The 22,581-nt window shown below is 40.7% G+C and overlaps 2 protein-coding genes across 2 annotated transcripts in view; one reads left to right on the forward strand and one right to left on the reverse strand.

The window, feature by feature from the left end:
- ITK (IL2 inducible T cell kinase) overlaps positions 1-4,130 on the reverse strand; it is a gene marked incomplete at its 3' end in the record, with an annotated part of 69,959 nt that extends 65,829 nt beyond the window's left edge. The window contains exon 1 of the mRNA XM_027766964.1: positions 3,860-4,130. Coding sequence (XP_027622765.1) covers positions 3,860-3,997 — 138 coding nt within the window. The remainder of the gene's footprint in view (positions 1-3,859) is intronic.
- Positions 4,131-18,774: 14,644 nt separating this feature from the next.
- GARIN3 (golgi associated RAB2 interactor family member 3) lies at positions 18,775-21,797 on the forward strand. The gene is made up of 2 exons (XM_006165083.1): positions 18,775-19,500; positions 20,321-21,797. The coding sequence occupies exons 1-2, from the start codon at positions 18,817-18,819 to the stop codon at positions 21,608-21,610; spliced, it is 1,974 nt and encodes a 657-aa protein (XP_006165145.1). The 5' UTR covers positions 18,775-18,816; the 3' UTR covers positions 21,611-21,797.
- The last annotated feature ends 784 nt before the right edge of the window (positions 21,798-22,581 follow it).

Below are 22,581 nucleotides of genomic sequence, written 5' to 3' on the forward strand. Positions count from 1 at the left end.
AATATAATTAAATAAAAAAATAATTTTAAAAAAGAACTTAAACATTTTGCCTAAGATTCCACATCTAAAAAGTGAGAGAAGCAGGATTTGAATCCAGCTTCCTGCCATTTTTAATTTGGGGAGGATGTATGGTGCAAGGGATGGTTAGCTATACTGGCCTCTCCAGTGTGTGCCTCTTTTTTCATCTACGCTGTCTCTTCCATCCTGTGCTTGCTCAAAGTGCCTGAGGCCCTCCATTTTTCTCTCTGTTATGCTGAGAAGGATCTGAGACCAGTTATGTGTAAGCCAGTATGTTGTTCAGTTGATGACGACCTCTCTCAAGATTATTCATACTCAAGGCTGCCAGTGTGTGCAAGACTCGGCTTATTCTGGCCCATGAGGGAGGGTTGTTACATTTTCAGGAATACCGTGAGCCACTGGGTGTTACAGAAGTAGTTCAAAATTGATCATGAATGGAGTATTTACACCAGAAAAATCAGAAAACACCATGAATCAGGGCTCTCCAACACCGACTACCATCACAAAGGCTGTTAAGCATAGCACAGCACTGGGCCTTTCTCTCGTTCTCTGTTAAAGTATTTCAGGTACCAGGGACCATTCTATCAGAAAGTCGGCCGGCTCAGGGGGGCATCTGAGCATCATACCTGCCCATGAGCCACTGCTTGCCACCCTGCTTTCTGGTCCACTGAGCTGTTCCAGCTGGGTGGGGGAGCTTATGGCCCCTTTGAAAACACTTGCACACCTCAATAGAGGGAAAAAAGCATCTGACACCACAACCAAATCCATGTGAAAATAAAAGGCTCATTCATTTTATTGGCATTAAAAGGACAATAGGAATGAGAATTCAACATAAACATCCTAAAAATATTTAGAATAAACATATTTGATGTACAGAATGACTGAATTGATCTTAAATATGTAGAAGGATTATTGTTCACATGGTGTCACAGTTTCACAGGATATTAAAACTATAACGAATGTAGTTTTACAGATGAGGAAAAGAAGCTGATACCCTGGGAAAGACAAGAGCCGACCCAACATCCATCAGCTCGTAATGCATGGATAGCTCCCCCTGAGCTTGTAACTAGCCACAGAACAGGAAGAACAGAGGACTCTTATCTTAGACTATAAGCTTGATATTAAAGAATCCATTAATACTTCCCTTTATTTGAAAATGAAAATATTGGGACCAGCAGTTGGTGTAATGGCTATGTTGCTGGACTCTCATGAAGTTAACCGTGGTTTGAGTCCCAGACCTGGTGGCTTAAACTCACACCGGGCACGTGTGTGTGTGTGCCCAAGATCCTGAGAGGAGAATGGACGAGAAGGGATTGTGGCATGGCCACCTCCACTGGGGGGTGATTTCTCACTTTCTGTCTCTCTGTCTCTGTCTTTCTGGTGAGTGCACGCACCCTATACAAAAACCTTTCCAAAAAAAAAAAAGAAAAGAAAAAGAGAAAGAAAATGAAAATATTATGCTACTTAGCAACTACCTTGAAATATAAAATGAGACATGAAATGATACAAATAATGGCTAACATTAACGAGATGCTTACTAGCTCCAGTCACTTGTCATAAAGTAAGGCAAACTATATGAAGTTGCCTGTATATGACTGCTGTTTATCTGCCAAATGGTAATTTCAGATAGTTCAACCCAAATACATTATCTCTCTAAATCTTTGCCATCTTCCCATGAAATGGGTACTATTATCTCACCTATTTTACAGCTGGCAAGACTGAAGTTTTAATTGAGAAATAGAAATATTCTTTTTGCAAATATAATGCTACTCATTTATGATGACATATGGTTGACCCTTGTGTGCAAAATGATTTAACATACACAGGGCAGGAGCAATAATCACTCACATATCTTACTTTTCCCAGTGACCTTGGATAAATTTCTAGCCAAGAAATTTCTGTAGTATTTTTTAAATGTTAAAAAATTATTTATGAAAATTTATAGTCATTAAAAAACAAAACGTGATGTTTGTGCATATATCTCCTATAGCCTACATGGAAACATAGAAACTATAGTCCAGAGATCACCTGAATGAGTGACTTGTCCTAGAATTTTTCATAATACTCAAACAAAGTAGTGAAGTAATTTTACAACATTGTCTACAAGCACATGATAACCAACAAGATTCTGAATCAAGACCATTTGGTTTTGTGTGCATTTGCAAATAGTATTGTTCTGAATTCACAACCGAACAGTTCACAACAGTAATGCTGCTACTCAGAAATTAGCAATACAGTACTAGCTAAATGAGACAAAATGAAGTGGAGTCAGGAAAACTAATTGGTAAAATTGTAAAATGGACTTTGAAAAAAAGTGTAAAGGCAAATAGCTTCTTTCTCAATGTGAAATAAGACCTTGGGCTATCCCATTCATCTAAAAAGCCCAGAAATGACAGATGCCATGTGATTTCTCTCTATATGATGAATACCCCAAGTGCAAAACTTGGCTCCTGGCCATCTACCAAAGAAGTCTTGCACATAAAGAATTCCATGTGCTTTCTGGTTGATCAGTGAATTGTTATCAATAAGCGTCTGTTGACAACAACAATTCTTTTCCCTTCTAAAGAAGAGACAGCCTTATTTCACTTGCAACTTAAAAAGGCCAGTCACCCATCGGCTCCATGCCCAGCCTCCTCTCCTTCAGAGCTTCATTTTCTTGAATACTTCAAAGCCTAGTTCTCCAAAGACTCCAAACACATGCCTGTACCCGAGTCAGACAGCAACAAGGCATCAGAACACCTTCTTCATCTCAAACTGACTATCAAGCATTTAATATTTCCCCCTTCAGAAAAATTTAACTGATAATCCCTGCCTTCCCTCTCTACTGATATAAAAATAATCTACTGTGCAGTGAGAAATCAAGTATGCCTCGAAAAATTGCTGAGGGACTAAACAAGCCCACTGTACAGAAACAAAAGATTTTTAAAGACAAAAGAGGTTGGGTAGGTCACTATTTCTAGTCTTTTAATTCTATGAAAGGAGAGAACCCAACACAGGAGGAAGACATTTGCCCAAGCTTGCTCACTTAATGAGAAGCAGAGTTTGGTCTCCTGACCCTACATGTAGCGCCCTTTTCTTTTCTTTCTTTCGTTTTGTTTTTAACCAAACATCATTATGTTTATTCATGTTGCTTTGGTTAATACTGATGTTATAGCATACAAAAATATCTTTAGATATATAAAAAGGCTGACCTAACTAGACAGCGGAATCTGGGTAAGAATCATTGGTCTGCACTGTAGGCACTTTGAGCTCGAGAGCCATAGTCTCCTGGGATTTCTCCAAGGAATTATGAGGCTTGCCACTGTGCCTTGCAACTTGCAGACAATTAAATGCCTGGGTAATACTATTCCAAGATGTCTGGTAACAGTGATTATCGACACAAATAAAGATGAACTCATAAAAATGTTAACACTGCACCTATCACTTAACCATTCCTAGCACCAGTTGCTTTCACTGAAAAATCAAGAAATTGGTCTAGATTATCCCTTGGGTCCCACCGAGTTCTAATATTTTGTTAATCAATGTTTCATAAAATGTTGTACATTTTATATGAAAATCAAGTTCTACTCAATCATATTTACCACAAAAAATAGCATTATAATTTAAAAATTGAATTAAAAAAAAGTCGGTAACTGTTAAACATACACTTCAGAATTGAAATTGCTTAGTACAATCACCTCACCTCTTTTGTTTCTCTTCACATTCTTTTCTGTTTATTCCTACAACACTTTTTAAGTTGCTATAACCAGCATGTTCATGATCCTGCATTCCATGTATACCTTTTTGAGTCAGCCCAGTCCACATAGAAAATATGAATAGATAAAAGAAATTGCTCACATACCCCATGACGATTCTCAAAGTATGCCAGGCTGGTTTTGGTTAAAACGAAGAAGCGGACTTTAAAGTTTGAGGGAGAGGTTCTTCTCTTTTGCTGGGATTTCTTTATTAGCTGTTCTTCCAGGAGGATAAAGTTGTTCATGATCTAATTCTTGAAAAGTGATGTGCTTTGGGCATCACCCCTTAGCACAGCCAGAGGGAACTGCTTCAGGGCAAGGACTGTAAGAGGGAGGCAGTTGATCTTCAGAGAGTAGCTCAAAGGCAACTTGCCCCCAGTGTTATCTTTCGATCAATGTTCAGTCAACATCGCAGTGCCTCTCCTCTGATGTCAAGGCCATAACCACATCCTTTTGAAATTCACAAACCCGAGGCATATGTATAAAAGTGTATACTCTTTGCTATATAGTTTGGAAATGTATTTGAAGAACCTTAGACTCAAAATTATATTAAAGATTATAGAGTTTAAGCTTTACAGCGTCAAGTTCAGTCCATGCAACACTTAAGACACCTAGCATGGGAAGAAGACCATAGACACTGGAGCCAATGGGACAGAGTTTGTGAATTCATTTCCTGTGGCTGTTGTAACAAATTGCCATAAACTTAGTGGCTCAAAGGGACACAAATTTATTTTCTTAAAATTCTGTAGTTCAGAAGTCTGAAAAAAGTCTCAGGGGGCTGAAGTCAAGGTGCCAAAGGGGCTGTGATCCTTTTTGCAGAATCTCTAAGGGTGGATTGGTTGTCTATCCTTTTCTAGCTTCTGGGGACCACTCGCACTGCTCGGCTCATGGGCCTTCTTCTTCCATCTCCAAAGTCAACAACAGCAGGTCAGTTTCTATTCCCCCCATATCATGATCACCTCTTCTTTTGCCTCCCTTTCCCACATTTAAGGACTCTGGTGATTGCACTGAGCCTGCTCAAACTAGATTAATCTAAGATAACTTCCCTCTTTTAAAGTCGAGTCACTAGCAACCTAATTCCATTTCTACCTTAGTTCTACGTGTAACCTAATGTATTCATAGGTTCCATGGGATGAAGACATGCACGTCTCTATGCAGGACCATTATCCTACTGGCCACAGTCTGACTTCTAGCTGCACCACCTAACTAGCTGTGAGACTGTAAGCTCTGACTCAGTGGCTCTGAACCTCGGATTTTCATCTGTAAAAGGGAAAACAATGTCCTATACACAAAGCGCTGGAGGTTCTTCTCTGGCTTTTTTGCCAGTCCAATATGACACTTTACTTGCTAGTTTTCACTCCAGCCTCAGTCTGCACCCTCATCCCCCATCCTCAGACATGCTCCACATATCACTTGGCACGTACTGTTCACTCTCCCCAAATATTTTATCTCCTTTTCCTTTTCTGGTTAACTCTGAATATACCTTAAGTCTTATCCTACATGTTACTTCCTGAGGAAAGCCCTCTCTCTCTTTTTTATTTGCTATAGAGTACGTGCACTTGCCATAGAGAGACAAAGTGAGAGAAAGTGAGAAAGCAGCACCAAGAGGGTATGGCCATGCCACAATCCATTCTCTTCCACTCTCCTCTCATAATTCTAGGCATACACACACAAGTGCCTAGTGTGTTTCTCAAGTCACCAGATCTAGGACTCAAACCATGCAATTGGCCACCTGGGATCCAGCTGCCTTAACCACCATGTCACCTGTCTGGCCCTCTTTGTGCTTTCTGAATTGAAGTTCATGAATTATATACACATCTCTTTATACCTTCATGACAGTTTTAATGAATACTTTGGAGGCAATTTTGGCAAGTTTTGTCTCATACTTATTTAATTAATAATCACCAAATTAGGTTGGACAATTAAAATAGATAATAAGCATGAAACACTCATATACTGAAATGAGTAGATACATTAAAGTTCTTTTATTTTTAAAAGTTTGTATTAGGGGCCAAGAGGTGGCCTGGTGTTTAAGGTACTGAACTCTCTCATGGTAAACTGTGGTTAGAATCCTGGACCCGATAGCTGAAAATCACGCTGGGCACATGTGCTTTTGTGCCCAAAATCCCAAGAGGAAGATGGAGAAGAGATTGTGACATGGCCATGCCCCCCTGGAGGGCGATTTTTTGCTTTTCCTCTCTCTGTTTCTGTTTGTTTCTGTCTCTGTCTCTGTCTGTCTCTCTCCAGCAAGTACACATGCCCTATGGCAAAAAAAAAAAAGTTTAAAAAAAAAGATTAAATCCCAGAGATGTTTCTTTAGGCTACATATAGATAATTGCTTTTTTATCCTGAAATTGTGCAGAAGAGCAGAAAATAAATTCCTTCATAGTGGTTTAATGAACAAAGCATGCATGAGTTCTGAAAATAGACAAACTTGAATCAGAATCCCAACTCTGTCAATTACTAAGCTTTTTGTCTTTGAGCAAGCTACTCTGATCCTTAGTCGTCTTGTGGAGTTTGTTTTGAGAAATGAATTACGTATACCCTGTGATTGGTGGATGGTAGTCATGTATCTTGCCTTACAGTTAGTACGCGGTTGAAATACAATGCGTAAGATTTACTTCTACCATTCCGATCACAACCAAGACATCCCAGTGTGATAAAAGATAGCATATACCGGAATAGAAATAGATAACGAAACAAACAAATCAATCATCCATGTTGCATAGGAATGCAGTTTGCTAAATTTATTGTTAAATGTAAATTCTCAGAGTACAGCTTACTTTCGTTTTATATTTTGGGTGCTTCAGCATAATCAAGACACTCAGGAAGGTAGGGTAGAGGAATATCTTGAATGACTCCTCCCTTCTGAGATTTTAGGACATATATGTATAAATACATTGCCCAAAAGAGTTTTTTGCTTGTTTGTGAGTTATTTTTATATTTTTCTGAATATGGGCTTGAGGTAGGGATTCCTATTTTCCCCAAATATCTATACTTCCATTCTTCCTAGGGTAATTAACTGACCGATTGTTACCTGCTTACCTGGGTAGCTAGAATAAGGACCACATTGTCAGCCTCCTTTGTAGCTAGTGTAGTCATATTACCATTTTTCTGGTTGACAGAACATGGCAGAAATAGTAAACACGACTCCCAGGAAATATCCTTAATGGGAGTCACAATACCCTTTCCTTCCCTTTTTCCTCTTTCCTGATGCCTAGAATGTTGATGTGGTGGCTGGAGCTGGAGCAGTTAAATTATATCATGAAGTGGAAGTTGTATGTTGAGTACAATTTTACATAAGGTAGAAAGAGACTGAAGTCCTGATGACCAGATTCTTCCATGTCAGCCCAGATCACTTTTTCTATAACACACAGAGAAATAAATTTCTATTTTCTAAGCTCCTTTCTTTTGAGATTTCTGTTAGTAGCAGGAAACCTAATTCTAACCAGTACAGTGTTATCTTTTCAAATGAGACAATTAACTCTTTTGGGAAAGGGGTTTATGCCTGGTTGACTTCGGTCAATTTAGGATTTACAGACTTCACCGTGTTCTCAGCTGAGAAAGCAAAATATCATCAGTAGCTGTTGTAATACTTGGGAGTCTTTCATTTGCCATGTCTCCGTTGCACTGAAGGCTCCCTTAGAGCCTTCAAACCCACTTGCTAGGATTAGTCTGTGTATGCCTAAATGTTATCCTAGGGGACCCGCTATTTTCTCAGTCATTTTAAGGAAAACATAAACAACAAAATATCATCCCTTTGTTTGTTTTGGTTTTAAAAAAGTTCAGTTCACATGAGCCAAATTCAAGGAGCTCTCCCTGGTCAAACATGGGATAACTGGGATATCACAAGTAATGGGGGCCACCCCCCACAGCATAGCAGTTCAGCACCATGCAGAGAAAGCTCTATCCCACATGACCAATCACAATTTGAATCTTGGCCCAGCAGCTTGGGAAACATGTCAGGCATATCCAGGATCCTAACAGGATGGAGAAAAGGAGGAAAAGAAATCTAGAGTATTCACACAACCTCTGGCATTAAAAACAAAACCAAACAAAACAGAAAACAGAAAAAGAATAATAACCACAATGAATTAAGGAGTACCAAAAATGTTAAAATCATGACTGCATAAGATAACAATAACAACAACATCAAATCTCAACCCACGATCACTTAGAGGGTGCTGAAGAACCAACTTGTTATTCTGAGAACTGGAAACAAAGGAAAAGAATAAAACTTATTTTCTGCTTTTTCTGAAGAACTAAAACCCAGCTGAGCAATCAAATACTTAAGGAGGGAAAGTTCTTTGTAGGTGTTAATAAATGAAATATCACTATTTTGCAATTCTAATGATATAATGGGTCTAGGCAATGATCATCAATGGCTGTTAAAACTATTATGTGAAAAGCAAGTAGAAAAATGCACATGCAATTGTGATATGAAACTGACAGCACTGATCCATCTTGGCATCACAAGAAGATTGACGACCAGACATTGTATGTCTCCTGAGGTGACGTCATAAGGAGTACGTAAAACCACCTACCCAGAACTCTTGGGGAAAAAAAAAGGTCAAACACGTATCTAACCAAATCTTTAGATATAAATCTGAGTTTGTCAAAAATATAGAAGCTAATGAAAAATGGCAAATGACACTGTGGAGATAAAGTTGAATAGGCCCAGATTATACAAATCACCAAGGACAAATGATTTAATATTTATATAACAAATAAGTTATAGAGAAACCTATAGATTTTTAAAAGAAGTTTTATTTTATTTTATTTTATTTATTATTATTATTTTTCTTAATTTGCTACAGGACACATGTACTCACCAGAGAGAGAGAGAGAAAGTGAGAAAACAAGCCACTAGGTCTGGGACTCGAACCATGGTTGGCCATTATGGGAGTCCAGCACTCTAACCACCATGCAACCTGCTGGCCCTAGGGGAAACCTATGGATTTAAGGAGACATATCTGCAGGTGAGGACTTCAGGTTCAGAGCCCAAACAACAACTGTATAAAGATATTATGAGATGGACGATTGGGAAATTTGAACACTGACTAGATATTTGATGAGATTGAGAAACTGTTCTTAATTTTTAAGGTGTGATAATGTCATCATTGTCTGTTAAGAGAGTATTTTGTATAGAAACATACTGAATTGTTAATAAGATAACAAAATGCCCACGGTTTGCTTCATTATAATCCACTGAAGGGAAAGAAACAGGTAGGGGAAATATAAAAAGTATTTAGCCATAATTGACAATTGCTAATACTGGGTGAGAGGGTACATGGGCATCCATTATTCTATTTTCCTTACATAGACATATGTTTGAAAATTTTCCTAATAAAAATTTAACTCAAGATAAAGAAGGGCAGCCCATGGGGTGGTGGTTACGGTGGCTGGATCCCACATGTGTGACTGTATGATGTGAATTCCAGACATAGCAGCTTGAAAAACTCACAGGAAATCCCAAAAAGAGAGAGAAATGGAGGAGAAGAGATTGCGGCATGACCATTCCCCAGGAAGTGTGCTTTCTTGCTTGCTTTCGTTCTCTCTTTCTGGTGGGCACACACACCCTCTAGCAAAATCTAAAAAAAGAAAAAGGACAGAAAGATTAGTCTAGTTCAGTGTAATCATCAAAACTCTGTACACATATTCAGTGTAATGCTTTTCTTCAAGCTAATGTGAGTCTGCTTTAAGCTTTGAAGCATGGTGGCTTTTCTATTGGGTCCTAACTCCTTCTCCCCTCACACTAGGCTAGTTTCTTCCCGCTCAGGCTGGAGGAAATTGAAGAAGAGGGACAAAAATCACAGCAATGAATGAAGCTACAGCCATAATCTGGGGCTCATGCCCTTGGAGAGTGGTGAGTACCCAATTGGTACTTTCTCTTTCATGTTTTTTGTTGTGTATTTTGTTGTCTCAGAGATTTTCCACCTGAGGGCTCTGACAGTTGTTCCCTGGGGTGAAAGATGCCCCTCTAACTGGTCACTTTGGACTTCTGCTGGTCTACCCGCTCCCCTACCCTCCCACTTTATTTGGCTTCTTTTGCCTAGCCTAACCTTTTGGGGAAAATTTTCATGAAAATGAACCCCACATCACTTATTCCCTTCCCTGGCTCTACTAGGAGACTCTGGCATCCTTGCCTTGTCATTAAGAGATATACTACTTGCTCCAAACATATCCCCTGATGTCAGATGAATAGTTCTTCCACAAGCTTTCACCATGATATGTTTCCCAGTAAGATTTGGATACCAGTCCTAATATCTCTCAAACACTCTGAGACTCATACTAAGCGCACTAAGCAGCCCTAAAATCCCTGTCACTTGACGTGTAGTAGATACAAGCACTATTTCCCTTCCCCTGTGGGCTAGTGGTGAGAGGAAATACACAGCACACCAAAATCTCTCCCTTGGTTTTTTAAGCCTAGTTTTCTAAAGGCTGGAGGTGAGCCAATACCATTACTAGCAGAACCTGTTTTCCTCTTATTGTGTCAAATGTGGATGATGTAGCACCTTATTTTAAGGTAGGAAGATATTTTATTCCTATAATTATATTATTATGGGCCTTTGAAGCCTCAACTGAAACTGGATTGGAAAAGCCTCATAAAACGTCTTACAGCTAAGAAAAAACCAATTCCTCCTGGCACTGCTGGATCCAGGTGCTTAACAAGGGCATTGGAAATTTTGCTTTTCCGTTCTTAAATCTGGGCTAGCTTCACATTTAGGTAGTCTTTCCTTCGGGTAAGAACATGACTGCTAGGCTGACATTTTACCCGTGGAAATGGATGATCTATTTTCAAATTCCAGCAAAAAGTCCCAGAATTGTGAACCATTAACTTGTCTCTGGTGACAGGGTCACATGTACTCAATATTACTGCCCAGGTGGTGGAATGTGCTGTTGTCTCTTCCAAGTCTGGATCCACTGCTGGGGTTGAGGGTAGCATAGAGGCAGCCCTACCCGACCATATGAAATGAGAGTGGGGAGAAGCGGCTCTCCGAAGGAACATTAAACTATTGCCACTAGAGAAAAGAGAGGAGCTACTGGTCACCAATAAATGATCTCACCCTTACACTGACCTAACACCCATATTTATTGCTCTATCATTGAGGCCCTACAACTTCAACATTCTTCTCTGGTCCAGATAGCAGCCTTTTATATAAGTAAAGAGCTGTCCAGGACAAAGAGATCCTTCAACTGTCTTCCTAGGATATAGGTCTAAAGCACTTTATTTTACTTGCAGTTCCCATCTAAACTTAATTAGTTTATTAGTATCTATATGAGCGATATCCAAAATATTTTGATAACTCCATAGCCTCTTTCTTCTTCAAACAAGCACAATAAAGCCTTATTCTTTTTAGAATGATTAATTTTAAAGAAAAGAAAGCATGTGTACATATGTGTGTGTGTGTATATATATAAAAGCATGTGTACATATGTGTGTGTGTATATATGTATACATATATATACATATACATATATATACATATACATATATATACATATACATATATATACATATACATATATATACATATACATATATATACATATACATATATATACATATACATATATATGTGTGTGTGTGTATATATATATATACATGTTGCCTACATTGCATGTTTTTTATTTACAACTTTTGGGTAATTTTTGTTAACAACGAATATGGTGGGCAGATAAGATATGATCCTAAATTCAGAGTTTACAAACCAGTAGAAGAACATACATGGAAGAAATGGAAGAAAACAGGTGGACAAATAAATATGTGGTAGAGTAATAGTGAATAAGTTGAATGAATGGTGACCCTCATAAACTTTATCACTATAGTTAAAAACCAATAATGACTCTTTCATAAGAAGAAAAGCCATCAAACCAAATTCTAAAAATAGTTTCTATAGTTTTATTAAATGCAGTCTTTTTTTAAATGAATATGGTGGGCAGATAAGGTATGATCCTAAATTATGAGAGTTTACAAACCAGTAGAAGAACATACATGGAAGAAATGGAAGAAAACAGGTGGACAAATAAATATGTGGTAGAGTAATAGTGAATAAGTTGAATGAATGGTGACCCTCATAAACTTTATCACTATAGTTAAAAACCAATAATGACTCTTTCATAAGAAGAAAAGCCATCAAACCAAATTCTAAAAATAGTTTCTATAGTTTTATTAAATGCAGTTCCAAAAAAAAAAAAAAAAATTGCCAGAGAGTACGTGCCTTCTGTTTGCCAGAGGAACAGAAGGAAAGTAAGAACACATCCCCCTTGGGACATGGTCACACAGCACTCCCTTCTCCTTCACTCCTCCCTCCTCTGGGGATTTTGGGCTCATTTGCACACGTGCCCAGCATGTTTCTCGAGCTTCCAGGGTCAGCACTCGAAACTTGTAGGATTCAGTCACCTTAGCCATCACACCATGGGCTGACCCAATTTTTCATACTTTTTAAATTGGCCTAGAGAACAACAGATGGCATAATGATTATGTCGCTGGACTCTCATGGACTTGTGGTTTGAATCCCAGACCTGGCAGCTTAAAAATAAATAAATTAGCCTAAGGTTGAAGAGATGAGAAGTAAAAATACAAAACTCTGTATAGGAGGTACTGAGTATACGTAAACCTGGAAGATAATGAATGGCTGAAGTTTAAATATTTATTGTGAGAAGTACCAAGTCAATACCTTTTGTTCTCTATTATTGACTTTATTTAAAAGTTTATTTTATTTATCATGATAGAGAGTGTGTGTGCATGCAGGCAAGCATGAGAGAGTGAGGTATTTTCAACAGAGTCTTGTCACATCTGAATCCTCTTACCCCCCAGCCCCCTGCTCCTCTGGATCTTGGGTGCATGTGCATGTACCCAGCATATTTTCAGGACCACCTAGGGATCTCAACCCGAGGTTGTCCATGTGGCTTCCAACACTGCATTCAGTTGGTTATTGACTGTGGCACCAAGTTGGGGCCTCCATCTATTATTTCGAAAAATATGGCAAGCAGGCAGCTATCTATAGCCCTTTCAATGAGTGTGCAGTCTGAAAGTCAGCAGGATGTGAGGGTGGGGAGATTTCCATACTGTACACAATACGTACCTACTGGGTAAATCCCCTGGCCTAAAATACAGTCCACAGTACTTTTATGTTGATGCTGCTAACCAGAGGTGCTGTGGGAAGATCTGCGGCCAGCCTCGGGCACCTAGGACTTCAGGAAGCCAACCAGATTTCTGCCTTACCTTCTAGCTGTCAGAAATACCACCAGCACCTAAATCTTCCCCTGGGGGCCAATATGCAAATCAGCTTGCTTCTGCCTGGAGTTTAAAAAGAGAATAAGCTGGTACACATCAAAGAAGCCAAACAGGTGATCAAAATAATTTTATTTTTCAACAGTATGATCTAGTAAGCATCGCCTTTCTCCTCTTCCACCCACCTGCTTCCTTCTCACTTCTGCCCTGTTCAACCATATTGTGCCCCACTCTGCACCAAAATTCTGTTTTGCTCACCACAGTTTTTAGGACTATCTCCCTCTCTCCACTTCCTATTTTTGCCCTCTTTATAAGCTATGAGATGCCCCACCTTAAGTTTATTTCTTTCTTTCTTTGATGTTATGTTGATGAAACATATAGCTAACACATACCGAAAGAATAAAACCATTAACATTAAAGAAAAAGATCAGAAACTGTGTAGAGTAGAAGGACGTTACTACTCCAAGAGCTGTTATAAATTGATTATTGCATGTAAATATTAAATTTCACTCCAAAAAATATGGGAAGGATATAAAATGTTAGCATTGATGATCTCTGTGGAGTATGATTAGAAGTAATTTTTGTGTTTCTTTTGTTTCTTTTGTTGATTATCTCTATCTTTTTATTTAATTAATTTCATTTTAAACTTTTTAACTGACACATCATAATTGTAAATATTTATAGGGTACAATGTGATGTGGTACATGTGCTCATACTGATAGGTGGAATTAGCATGTCCCACACTTACCATCTCCTTATAGTGAGAACACTTTAAGACTTCTCTTCTAGCTATTTTATAATGTATAGTGGTGAGTGCTATGCATTGGAAGCTGGATCCCACATGGTTTCAGAGGCTTGAAAAATATACTAACATGTATGGGTATGTGCCCCAAGTCCTAGCAAGATGGGAAGAAAAAAAGCTTACAGTGTGACCACATTCTATTGGGGGGAGGGTACTTTCTTACTCTGACAAGTGTACCTACCCTCTGGCAATAAAAGAATTAATATATGATACATTATCACTAATTATAGTTGCCCTACTATTGTGCAATAGAACACCAGATCTTATTTTTCTCTGAGTGTAATTTTGAAACTGTTGATGAACTTCTCCCCAGCCTTCAAATCCTTCCCTTTCCAATCTCTGGTAACCACTGTTCTGTTCTCTACTTTTCTAAGATAGACTTTTAAAACATCTGTTTAAGAATAAGAACATGGGGACTAGCAGATGGCATAGTGGTTACATTGCTGAGCTCCCATTTAATTGACCACAGTTCGTGTCCTGGAACATGTATGTACATGCCAGGCACATATATGTACATGCCCAAAATCCTACGAGGAGACTGGAGGAGAAGGGACTGTGGTGTGGCCTTTCCTCTGGCCTGGTGATTTCTCACTTTTTGTCTGTCTCTCTGGTGAGTGCACGCTCCCTGTAGCAAAAATCTCTCTTAAAAACAAACAAAAAGAACAATATCATGTCCTCCAGGCTTATCCATGTGCCTTTTAAAAAATAATTTGTTTATGATTTTTTAAAAAAATTTGCTATAGAGCATTTGCACTCACCAGAGAGAAACAGAGAGAGAGAGAGAGGGAAAAATGAGAGAGCAAGCCTTCAGGTCTAGGACTCGAACCACAATTGGCCATGTTGGAGTCCAATCCTTAACTGCCACCTGCTAGCACCCAAACATGTTGCCTTAAATGACAAGATTTCATTCTTTTTTTTTAATGAAAAGTATTCTGTGTATGTATAAACTACATTTTCCTTATCTATTCATGTGTTGGGCATTTATGTGGATTCCAAGTTTTGACTGTTGTGAATATTGCTATAATAAACACGGGAGTGCAGATATCTCTTCATGGTTGTTTACTTTTTCTTTTTCTTTCTTTTTTGTCTTTCCTTTTTATAAAGTGTTTTTGTAATAGAGCATGTGTGCTCAACAGAGAAGAAAGAGACAGAGAGAGAGAAAGTGAGAAATCACCAGCCAGGGGCGATGGCCATGCCACAATCCCTTCTCCTCTATTCTCTCAGAATTGCGAGCATGCATGCACATGTGCTTGGTGTAAGTTTCAAGCTGCCAGATCCAGGACTTAAGTGCAGTTGGCCATGTGGGAGTCCAGTGCCATAACCACTATGTCTGCTGGCCCCGTACTGCTGTTATTTTTCATAATTTTATTGAAATATATTTCCACCCACTACACAATTTATCCATTGAATGTGTATAGTTTAGTGTAGTCATAAGAGTTACACACCCATTACAATTTAATTTTAGAACATTTTTACATCCCAGGAAAGCCATTACTGATTAAAGTCTCAGCTCTGTGAAGTTTCATAAAAACTTATATTTAGCAGAGATGCAAATGACTTCTCTTAGTAGAAAAGATAACCCCAAATGCCATACTTTAATTGCAGTATGAATATTTAACTAGTTTTGTATCTAAGCTAGCAATGTTATCCCAACATTCTCCATAACCAATACCTGTTTTATTCTCCTTTGAACTGGTTTTTTTATATTGCTGATTAACCTATTAATGAGTTCATTCTATGAGAATGAATGACCCTCATTTGGATGAGAATCATGGTTTTAAAATTTGGAAACATATTTTGATCATCTGAGTTCTCTTAGCATAATGATAAACACATAGTGACAAAAATCAATATGCATGTTTTAATCAATAGGAAATATGTCAGATTTTGAACTTTGGAAGGAGAGACTACATTTTCCTAAAATCTAGAAGAAATATCAGAAAATAAACTTTGAAGGCTGTTTTGTGTTTTTATTCCCAAATTCTGAAGTTTTGTACCAGAACAGTTCAATTTGAGTAAAGCTACGTATTTGTTTCTTCTCTACTTCAAGGATTGAATCAACAAATGCTCTAAGAATATACTTTTACTGGTATAACATTTTTGTAAATCGAAACACTTAAAATATTGCTTCTTTTTGTGTATATAGCTATGCAATGGAACAAAACCTCAAATATGTGAAGGAGAGTGTCTTGGAAAATGGAGTCTCCGTCCTGCTTCTCCCTACAGAGAGCAAGTTGCCCCAACGTAGCTCCTGTCACCAGTGTCTAATGTACTTCCTCACACATGCACATGCACCCACCACATTTTTTCTTCACAGATATATGACATACATGTGTGTCATTTTGCCACATGCTTTTTTCACCTACTAATATTTATTGAAGATAGTTGAATAGCAGTATATACAACAGGTACCTCAATTTAAATGGTCTGGTGACTGATCATTTCTCATTACTTTCACTGCCAAAAAGTAGACCCCCAGAAGTCAGCAGGTGGTATGGTGGTTAAGGTGCTGAACTCTGACCTGGCCAACTGTGATTCAAGTCCCAGACCTAACAGCTTGAAAATCACACTGGGCAGGTGTGTGTAAGTGCCTGAAATCCTGAGAGGAGAATGAAGGAGAAAGGACTGTGGTGTGGATGTCCCTCCTGGGGCATGATTTCTCAGTTTTCCTCTCACTGTCTTTCTCTGTCTGTCTGGCAAGTGCCCATGCCTTATGACAACATAATAAAATATAATAAAAAATAAAAATAAAAAAATCTTGACTCTTCAGAAACAATATTTTGACTCATCAGAGGTAGGGAACTTCATCTTTTTATTTCCTCTCTCTGGCTGAACCAAAACAAAATACTTGCTCATTAAATTCTGTTGAAAAAGTTAATGGGGGGGGGCAGCAGGTGGCATAATGGTTATGTCTCTGGACTCCCACCAGGTCAACCATGGTTTGAGTCCTAGATCTGGTGGCTTGAAACTCATGCCAGGCCCATGGACAGTGCATGCCCAAAATCTCAAGAGGAGAATGGAGAAGGGACTGCAGTGTGACCATCCCCTCTGGGGGGGTGATTCCTTGCTTTCTGTCTCTCTCTCTCTCTCTGTGTCTCTGGTGAGCACAAGTGCTATATAGCAAAAATCTTTCTCTCAAGAAAAAATAGCTAATGGAACAATGAATCTCAATAGGCAGAAGCAAGTTCACATTTATTGAAAAATGGCAATGTGTCAAGCACAAGAGTAGACATGAGAGATATTCAAAAAGAACATTGGTATGCCAGCTAGTGGCATGGTGATGGTTAAGGCAGCTGGATCCCACATGTTCGACTGCGTGGTTTGAGTCCCAGACCCAGTGGCTTGAGAGACATACTAGGCATGTGTACATGCCCAAAATTCCAAGAGGAGAATAGAAGTGAAAGTATTGAATGTGGCCATTTTCCCTGGAGGGTGCTTCTCACTTTCCCTATCTCTGTGTTGTCTTTCTCTTTCTCTGGTGAGCATATGCACCCAGCAGCAAAGTTAAAAAGCAGTGGTTAAGGTACTGGACACTCCCACATAGCTGACTATGGTTTGAGTCCCAGACTTGGTAGCTTGCTTTATTACTTTCCTTCTCTCTGTGTGTCTGTCTTTCTTTGATCAAATGAAAATAAATGAATGAATAAATAAAATTAAATAAATAATTTTTAAAAAGAAACAAACACTTTGTGGCTGAAGGTTTTTTTTTTTTTTTTAAGATTTCCACATAATAATCATTGAATTTGGGGGGTGTATATAATTTTCTAACTGGAGGAGGGGGAATTTGGATTATCACTTGTGCAAAGAAAAAAAAAATCAAAAACCTCCAGAAAGATGTCTTTGCCACAATTTCTCTGAAGAGCTTTTCAAAGAAACAAAACGTCAATGATTTATCGAGAAGACATCAAGAGTGAAGCAGCAAACAAACCAGTGCGGGGAATCCTATGGTGATTCAAGAGCTCTCTGAACCCTCCTGGCTCCCACTCAGTCCCCACACACCTTGCTAACTGCCTAGGATTTTAGCTTGAGGTAGAGGGAGAGTCTAACATTGACCCATGTAGCTGGCGGCGAAGACAAAGCGCCCTTGCCCTGAGTTACAAACCCGGGGTTAGAATGCAGTTCCGCACTCTGATCCTGAGTGAGGTAATCCTGAATCTCAGTTTCCTTATCATAAAATTATATTTTAAAAAAATGAACCTCCCTGAAATGAGAAAATGAGGGAGAACAACCCTGTGCATCCTAGAAACCACTACGAGTGAGACTCTGGTTCTGACAGGGAGCAGCAGCCCCTTCAGCCCACTCATTCAGTAACTCCTTGTGAAAGCCTCCAGCACTATGCTACCTGTGCCCCAGGGAGGTAGAGCACAACAGTCCAGACAGGCTCTCTGCCCTCGGCAAGCACACAGTCTACACCCAGCACTTTATCCCTGGGAAGTCATTCAGCAGAAGCAAAAATGTATCTGTAGGAAGAAGATCCCATCGGTGGGTGTATCTATAGCAATTACAAGACTGGGAATGATCCAGATATTGACAAAAAGAGAATGATTTCACATGTTATACATCTTAATATTTTGATTAAACAGACTATCCAGGGGCCAGCAGCTGACATGGTGATTAAGGCACTGGACTCCCACATGGCCAACTATAATTCAGGTCTCAGACCGAGGAGCTTGTTTTCTCACTTTGCCTTTCTCTCTCTTACTCTCGCCAGTAAGCACATGTGCCTTACAGCAAATTAAGAAGAAGAAGAAGAAGAAAAAAAAGATAAATAAAATTAAATAATTCAAAAAAAAAACAAAGAATGTCCAGACTATCTACACCTAAATCCTAGCTGGGCCAGCGTGTACCCCCTGTGGAGATGGTGATTTGTTTAAGAAGGTAGGTTGGTGACCCTGCCCCAAGAGGGTAGCTGCTTGGAGGTGATGACAAAAGGATGTGTGATGGTGACACGTCACAAAGGACAGTAGAGGATAAATGCAGTGGTGTGAGGAGGAGATTTAGGCAGAAGTCTTGTAGGGAGATGGATGGTTGCTTTTACTCCCTCTTTCTCTCAGGGACTCCATTTGTGGCTGGTGGAGCTGTCTGAAATGAAGAGAACCATGAGCAATGAATATTCATTACCTTACTACACGGCCCACAGCTACCGCTCAACGGGTGTCTTTAATACCTCGATGGGGGACCTGCAACGACAACTGTACAAGGGAGGAGAGTATGACATTTTCAAGTATGCACCTATGTTTGAGAGTGACTTTATCCAGATCAGCAAAAAAGGAGAGGTGATTGATGTACACAACCGAGTCCGAATGGTAACGGTGGGCATTGCGTCCACCAGCCCCATCCTCCCACTACCTGATGTCATGCTGCTGGCCCGACCAGCTAAAGTCTGTGAAGAGCACACCAGAGCTGGTCGGCACACCAAGGGGAAAGGCCACAAGCCCTCCAAGACTTTGGAGCTTACTAGGCTACTTCCCTTGAAGTTCGTCAAGATCTCCATCCATGATCGTGACAAACAGCAGCTGCGCCTGAAGCTGGCCACGGGTCGTACTTTTTATCTACAGCTGTGTCCTTCTTCAGATGCACGAGAAGATCTCTTTTCCTACTGGGAAAAACTTGTCTATCTCTTGAGGCCACCAGTAGAGAGTTTCAGCAGTACCCCAACGGTGCAAACTGGGGATGTAACAACCACAGAGGATGACAAAAGCCTTGTGGTAAGTATCTATGGAGACTCAAGAAGGTAGGGCTGGGTGTTTTGAGAAAGCAGTTCAAAATTGGTCCTACAAAGCATCTGATGCTCTCTGGCCCGCCTGGAAAGGGTATTCCAGGGGCTCACCTGGAAGGAGCCTCGGACCAAATGAGCTCCCATCAGGAACCTCACCACATGGGGATGTTCACGGGCTTCTCTGGGGTGTCTCACAAGGCTAAATTTCAGTGAACTTAGATATCAGCCCCTGTGGTGGTCATATCTAGGGTTTTAATCCCTTCTATAGCATCCCAATCATCCAGCCTCCTCTTGAACACTTACTACCCCAATCCAGGTAGTCTTACTTGTTATAGGACAATTCTTAACTGTTTGGAAAAGACAGGCTTTCTTAAGAGGTATTGGTCTGTCTCCCTGTGACTAACCTGAACTGGCTCTGCATAAATCAGCACAGTTTGCATGTGTGTATGCACTTGGCTAGCTTTAGTAGCCATCAAAATGTAAAATGTGTGTATTCATTAACTGAGAAATTTTATTCTAGGAATCTGTCATGCAGAGATATAAATAAAAGTGTGTCCAGTAAAATGTTCAGAGTTGGAGAAGGCTATCTGTGCTTTCTCTGGTCCTAGATATGTTCAAACAACAGTGATGCCTAGAGAGGGTTGCTGTAGACAAGATCTTGCAACACATGGGAGCTTAGCCTTGATGAACCCAAAGGTTATTCTAATTATACACCATCGAATTGCTCAGCTGCAGGGTGCGAGGACAGCAGAGTGCTGGTCTCTGTTACTGTTGTGTCTATCTCACCTGTTTCTTTCTCCTTGGCACAGGCCTCAGAGCTCCGTGGAGAAGGCGATCAGAATGAGGTGGGGCTTCACAGGCTTTGCGAGGTGTCTGCGGCCACCTCTTCCGCTTATGCTGGGGGAGAGGGGGTCCAGAAAACCTCCCGTGGAATGGCTGGTGCAGCTTCTGTAGCCACGAGTACTCCAGAAGCTGCCAAAGGAGCAACAGCAGGGACAGCAGGTGGCGTGGCAGTAGCAGGGGCATCCTCAGGCTCCACAGCAAGTTTGGCAATAGCAGGGACAGCCGCCAGCTCTGCAACAGGTGCTATGGGCATGGCAACAGCCAAGTCCACAGGTCCAGGCCAGGTAACCACAGCCCTAGCAGGAGCAGCCACCCAGGATTCAAGAGAAAGCAAATCCAGCAAGGTCCTGGCAGGTGCGGCCAACGTGTCCTCGGATGGGATGAATATGGTCTTGGTGGGTGCTGCCAGCAGCTCCTCAGTGGGGACTTCCACCATGACAACAGGGGCTTCCAGCATCTCTCCAGACAGCAACTCGAGTGTGGTGTTTGCTGGTGTCTTGACAACTAGTGCGCCTACTGCAGGAAGAGCCAAAAAACAAGCGATGGGACCCCTTGTGTCAACCTTGCAGAGTGAAGGCTACATGAGTGAACGAGATGGAAGCCAGAAGGTTTCCCCGCCCAGTGCTGAAATCCAGAAGGAAAAAAAGGAAAGGAAAGAAAAAGACAGAACCTCTTCTAGAAAAAGTTCCCGTCACCACAGGACGGGGGAAAGTCGCCACAGGACAGGGGAAAGTCACCACAGGACAGGGGAAAGTCACCACAGGACAGGGGAAAGTCGCCACAGGACAGGGGAAAGTCACCACAGGACAGGGGGAGACAAGACCCGGAAATCATCCTCTCACCGGTCCATATCCAGCCATGGAAAGAGGAGAGATGACCAAAAGGAAAAAGGCCAGAGCAATGTCAAGAGCAGAAGACATGGCTCCTCTCACAAAAGCTCCAGTCACAGCTCCATCGTGAAAGGGTCGAAGAAAGTGCACAAGACAGGGAAGAGTCGATCTAAAGCTAGCTCAGGTTCTTTAAGTAAGAAACCCAGTAAGATCAGCTCTTTCTTGAGGAGCTTCAGAGGCATCCCTAGGTCAGAAACAGGGGTCGCATCACATGACAGAGAGTTAGACGTCATGGCTAAGTCGGTGGAGAGGTGCAACATAGAGGCGAAGGTAGAGGAAGCCAAGGATGGCCAGGAGCTGGAGATCACTGGCTCCATGATGTCTGAGACCATGGAGACCATAATCTTTGAAAGCAAATCCATTTAAGTAGAAGCCAGGAAGCTGCAACAGGGACCTGGGGCTAAGGAAGTCATCCCTAGAGAGCCTATTCCAGCTTTGATGACTACAGTTTAAGTAATAAAGAAAACCATACACCTCCCAAAGAAATCCTGCTTTCCATTTTAATTTTTTTTTCTCCAGAAAGATTTTTGCTAAAGGGTGCATGAGACAGAGACAGAGAGACAGAAAGCCAGGAGGGTGGATGGTCATGCCACAATCTCTTCTCCTCCATTATCTTCTTGAGATTTTGGGCCTGGCATGAATTTTAAGCCACCAGGTCTGGACTCAAACTATAGTTGACTATGTGTGGGTCCAGTGATGTAACTATTATACTATCTGCTGGTCTGCTCTGTTTGAATTTCTCTGTCCCATGGGCTGGCAGTGACCTCACAGTGACTTCTGTGATGTTAACTGTGCTGCAGCCTGAGACACGTCCCCACCCCTACACTCCCCCCACCCCCAGCCTCCTGTCAGGTACAACTCCATCTCCCTCCCACCCAGCAGAGCCACTGTGCGTGTCTCACCTGCCTCAACCCCTTTCTGCTGTTGGGTTCCTCAAGACTATGGCTGAAAATCTCAGACTATGGGCTGGAATGCCCCATGACCTCCCTGACACTGTGTCCATCCTTCTGCTCTCCTTGAGGGCCTCTGAACATGGACATTCAATTCGGTGCACAGATAAGCAAAGGCAGGACTCACAGCTCCTCAGAGGAAGGAGAGGGAGCAGCGTTGTATGCAACTGGAATAGAGAAGCCCATCATCTAGATCGGGGCCTAAGAACCAAATCTTGCCAATGGCCTGGATTTGTAAATAAAGTTTTATTGGAACATGGGCACAACCATTTATTTACATATTGTTTATGATTGCTTTTATACCAAAATATAGGTTTAAGTAGTTGAGATAAGGTATGGCCCGCAAAGTCTAAAACGTTTACTACCTGGCCTTGTACAGAAAAGTTT

This window comes from Tupaia chinensis, unplaced genomic scaffold, assembly GCF_000334495.1.
Source record: "Tupaia chinensis unplaced genomic scaffold, TupChi_1.0 Scaffold143796_1, whole genome shotgun sequence".
NCBI classification, from domain to species: Eukaryota; Metazoa; Chordata; class Mammalia; order Scandentia; family Tupaiidae; genus Tupaia; species Tupaia belangeri.

Excerpts from the sequence above, each read along its gene's own strand:
- GARIN3 (XM_006165083.1), top strand. The coding sequence starts at position 18,817 with ATGGTTGCTTTTACTCCCTCTTTCTCTCAGGGACTCCATTTGTGGCTG. Across the intron at positions 19,501-20,320 it reads AGGATGACAAAAGCCTTGTG|GCCTCAGAGCTCCGTGGAGA; the intron begins GTAAGTATCTAT and ends TCCTTGGCACAG.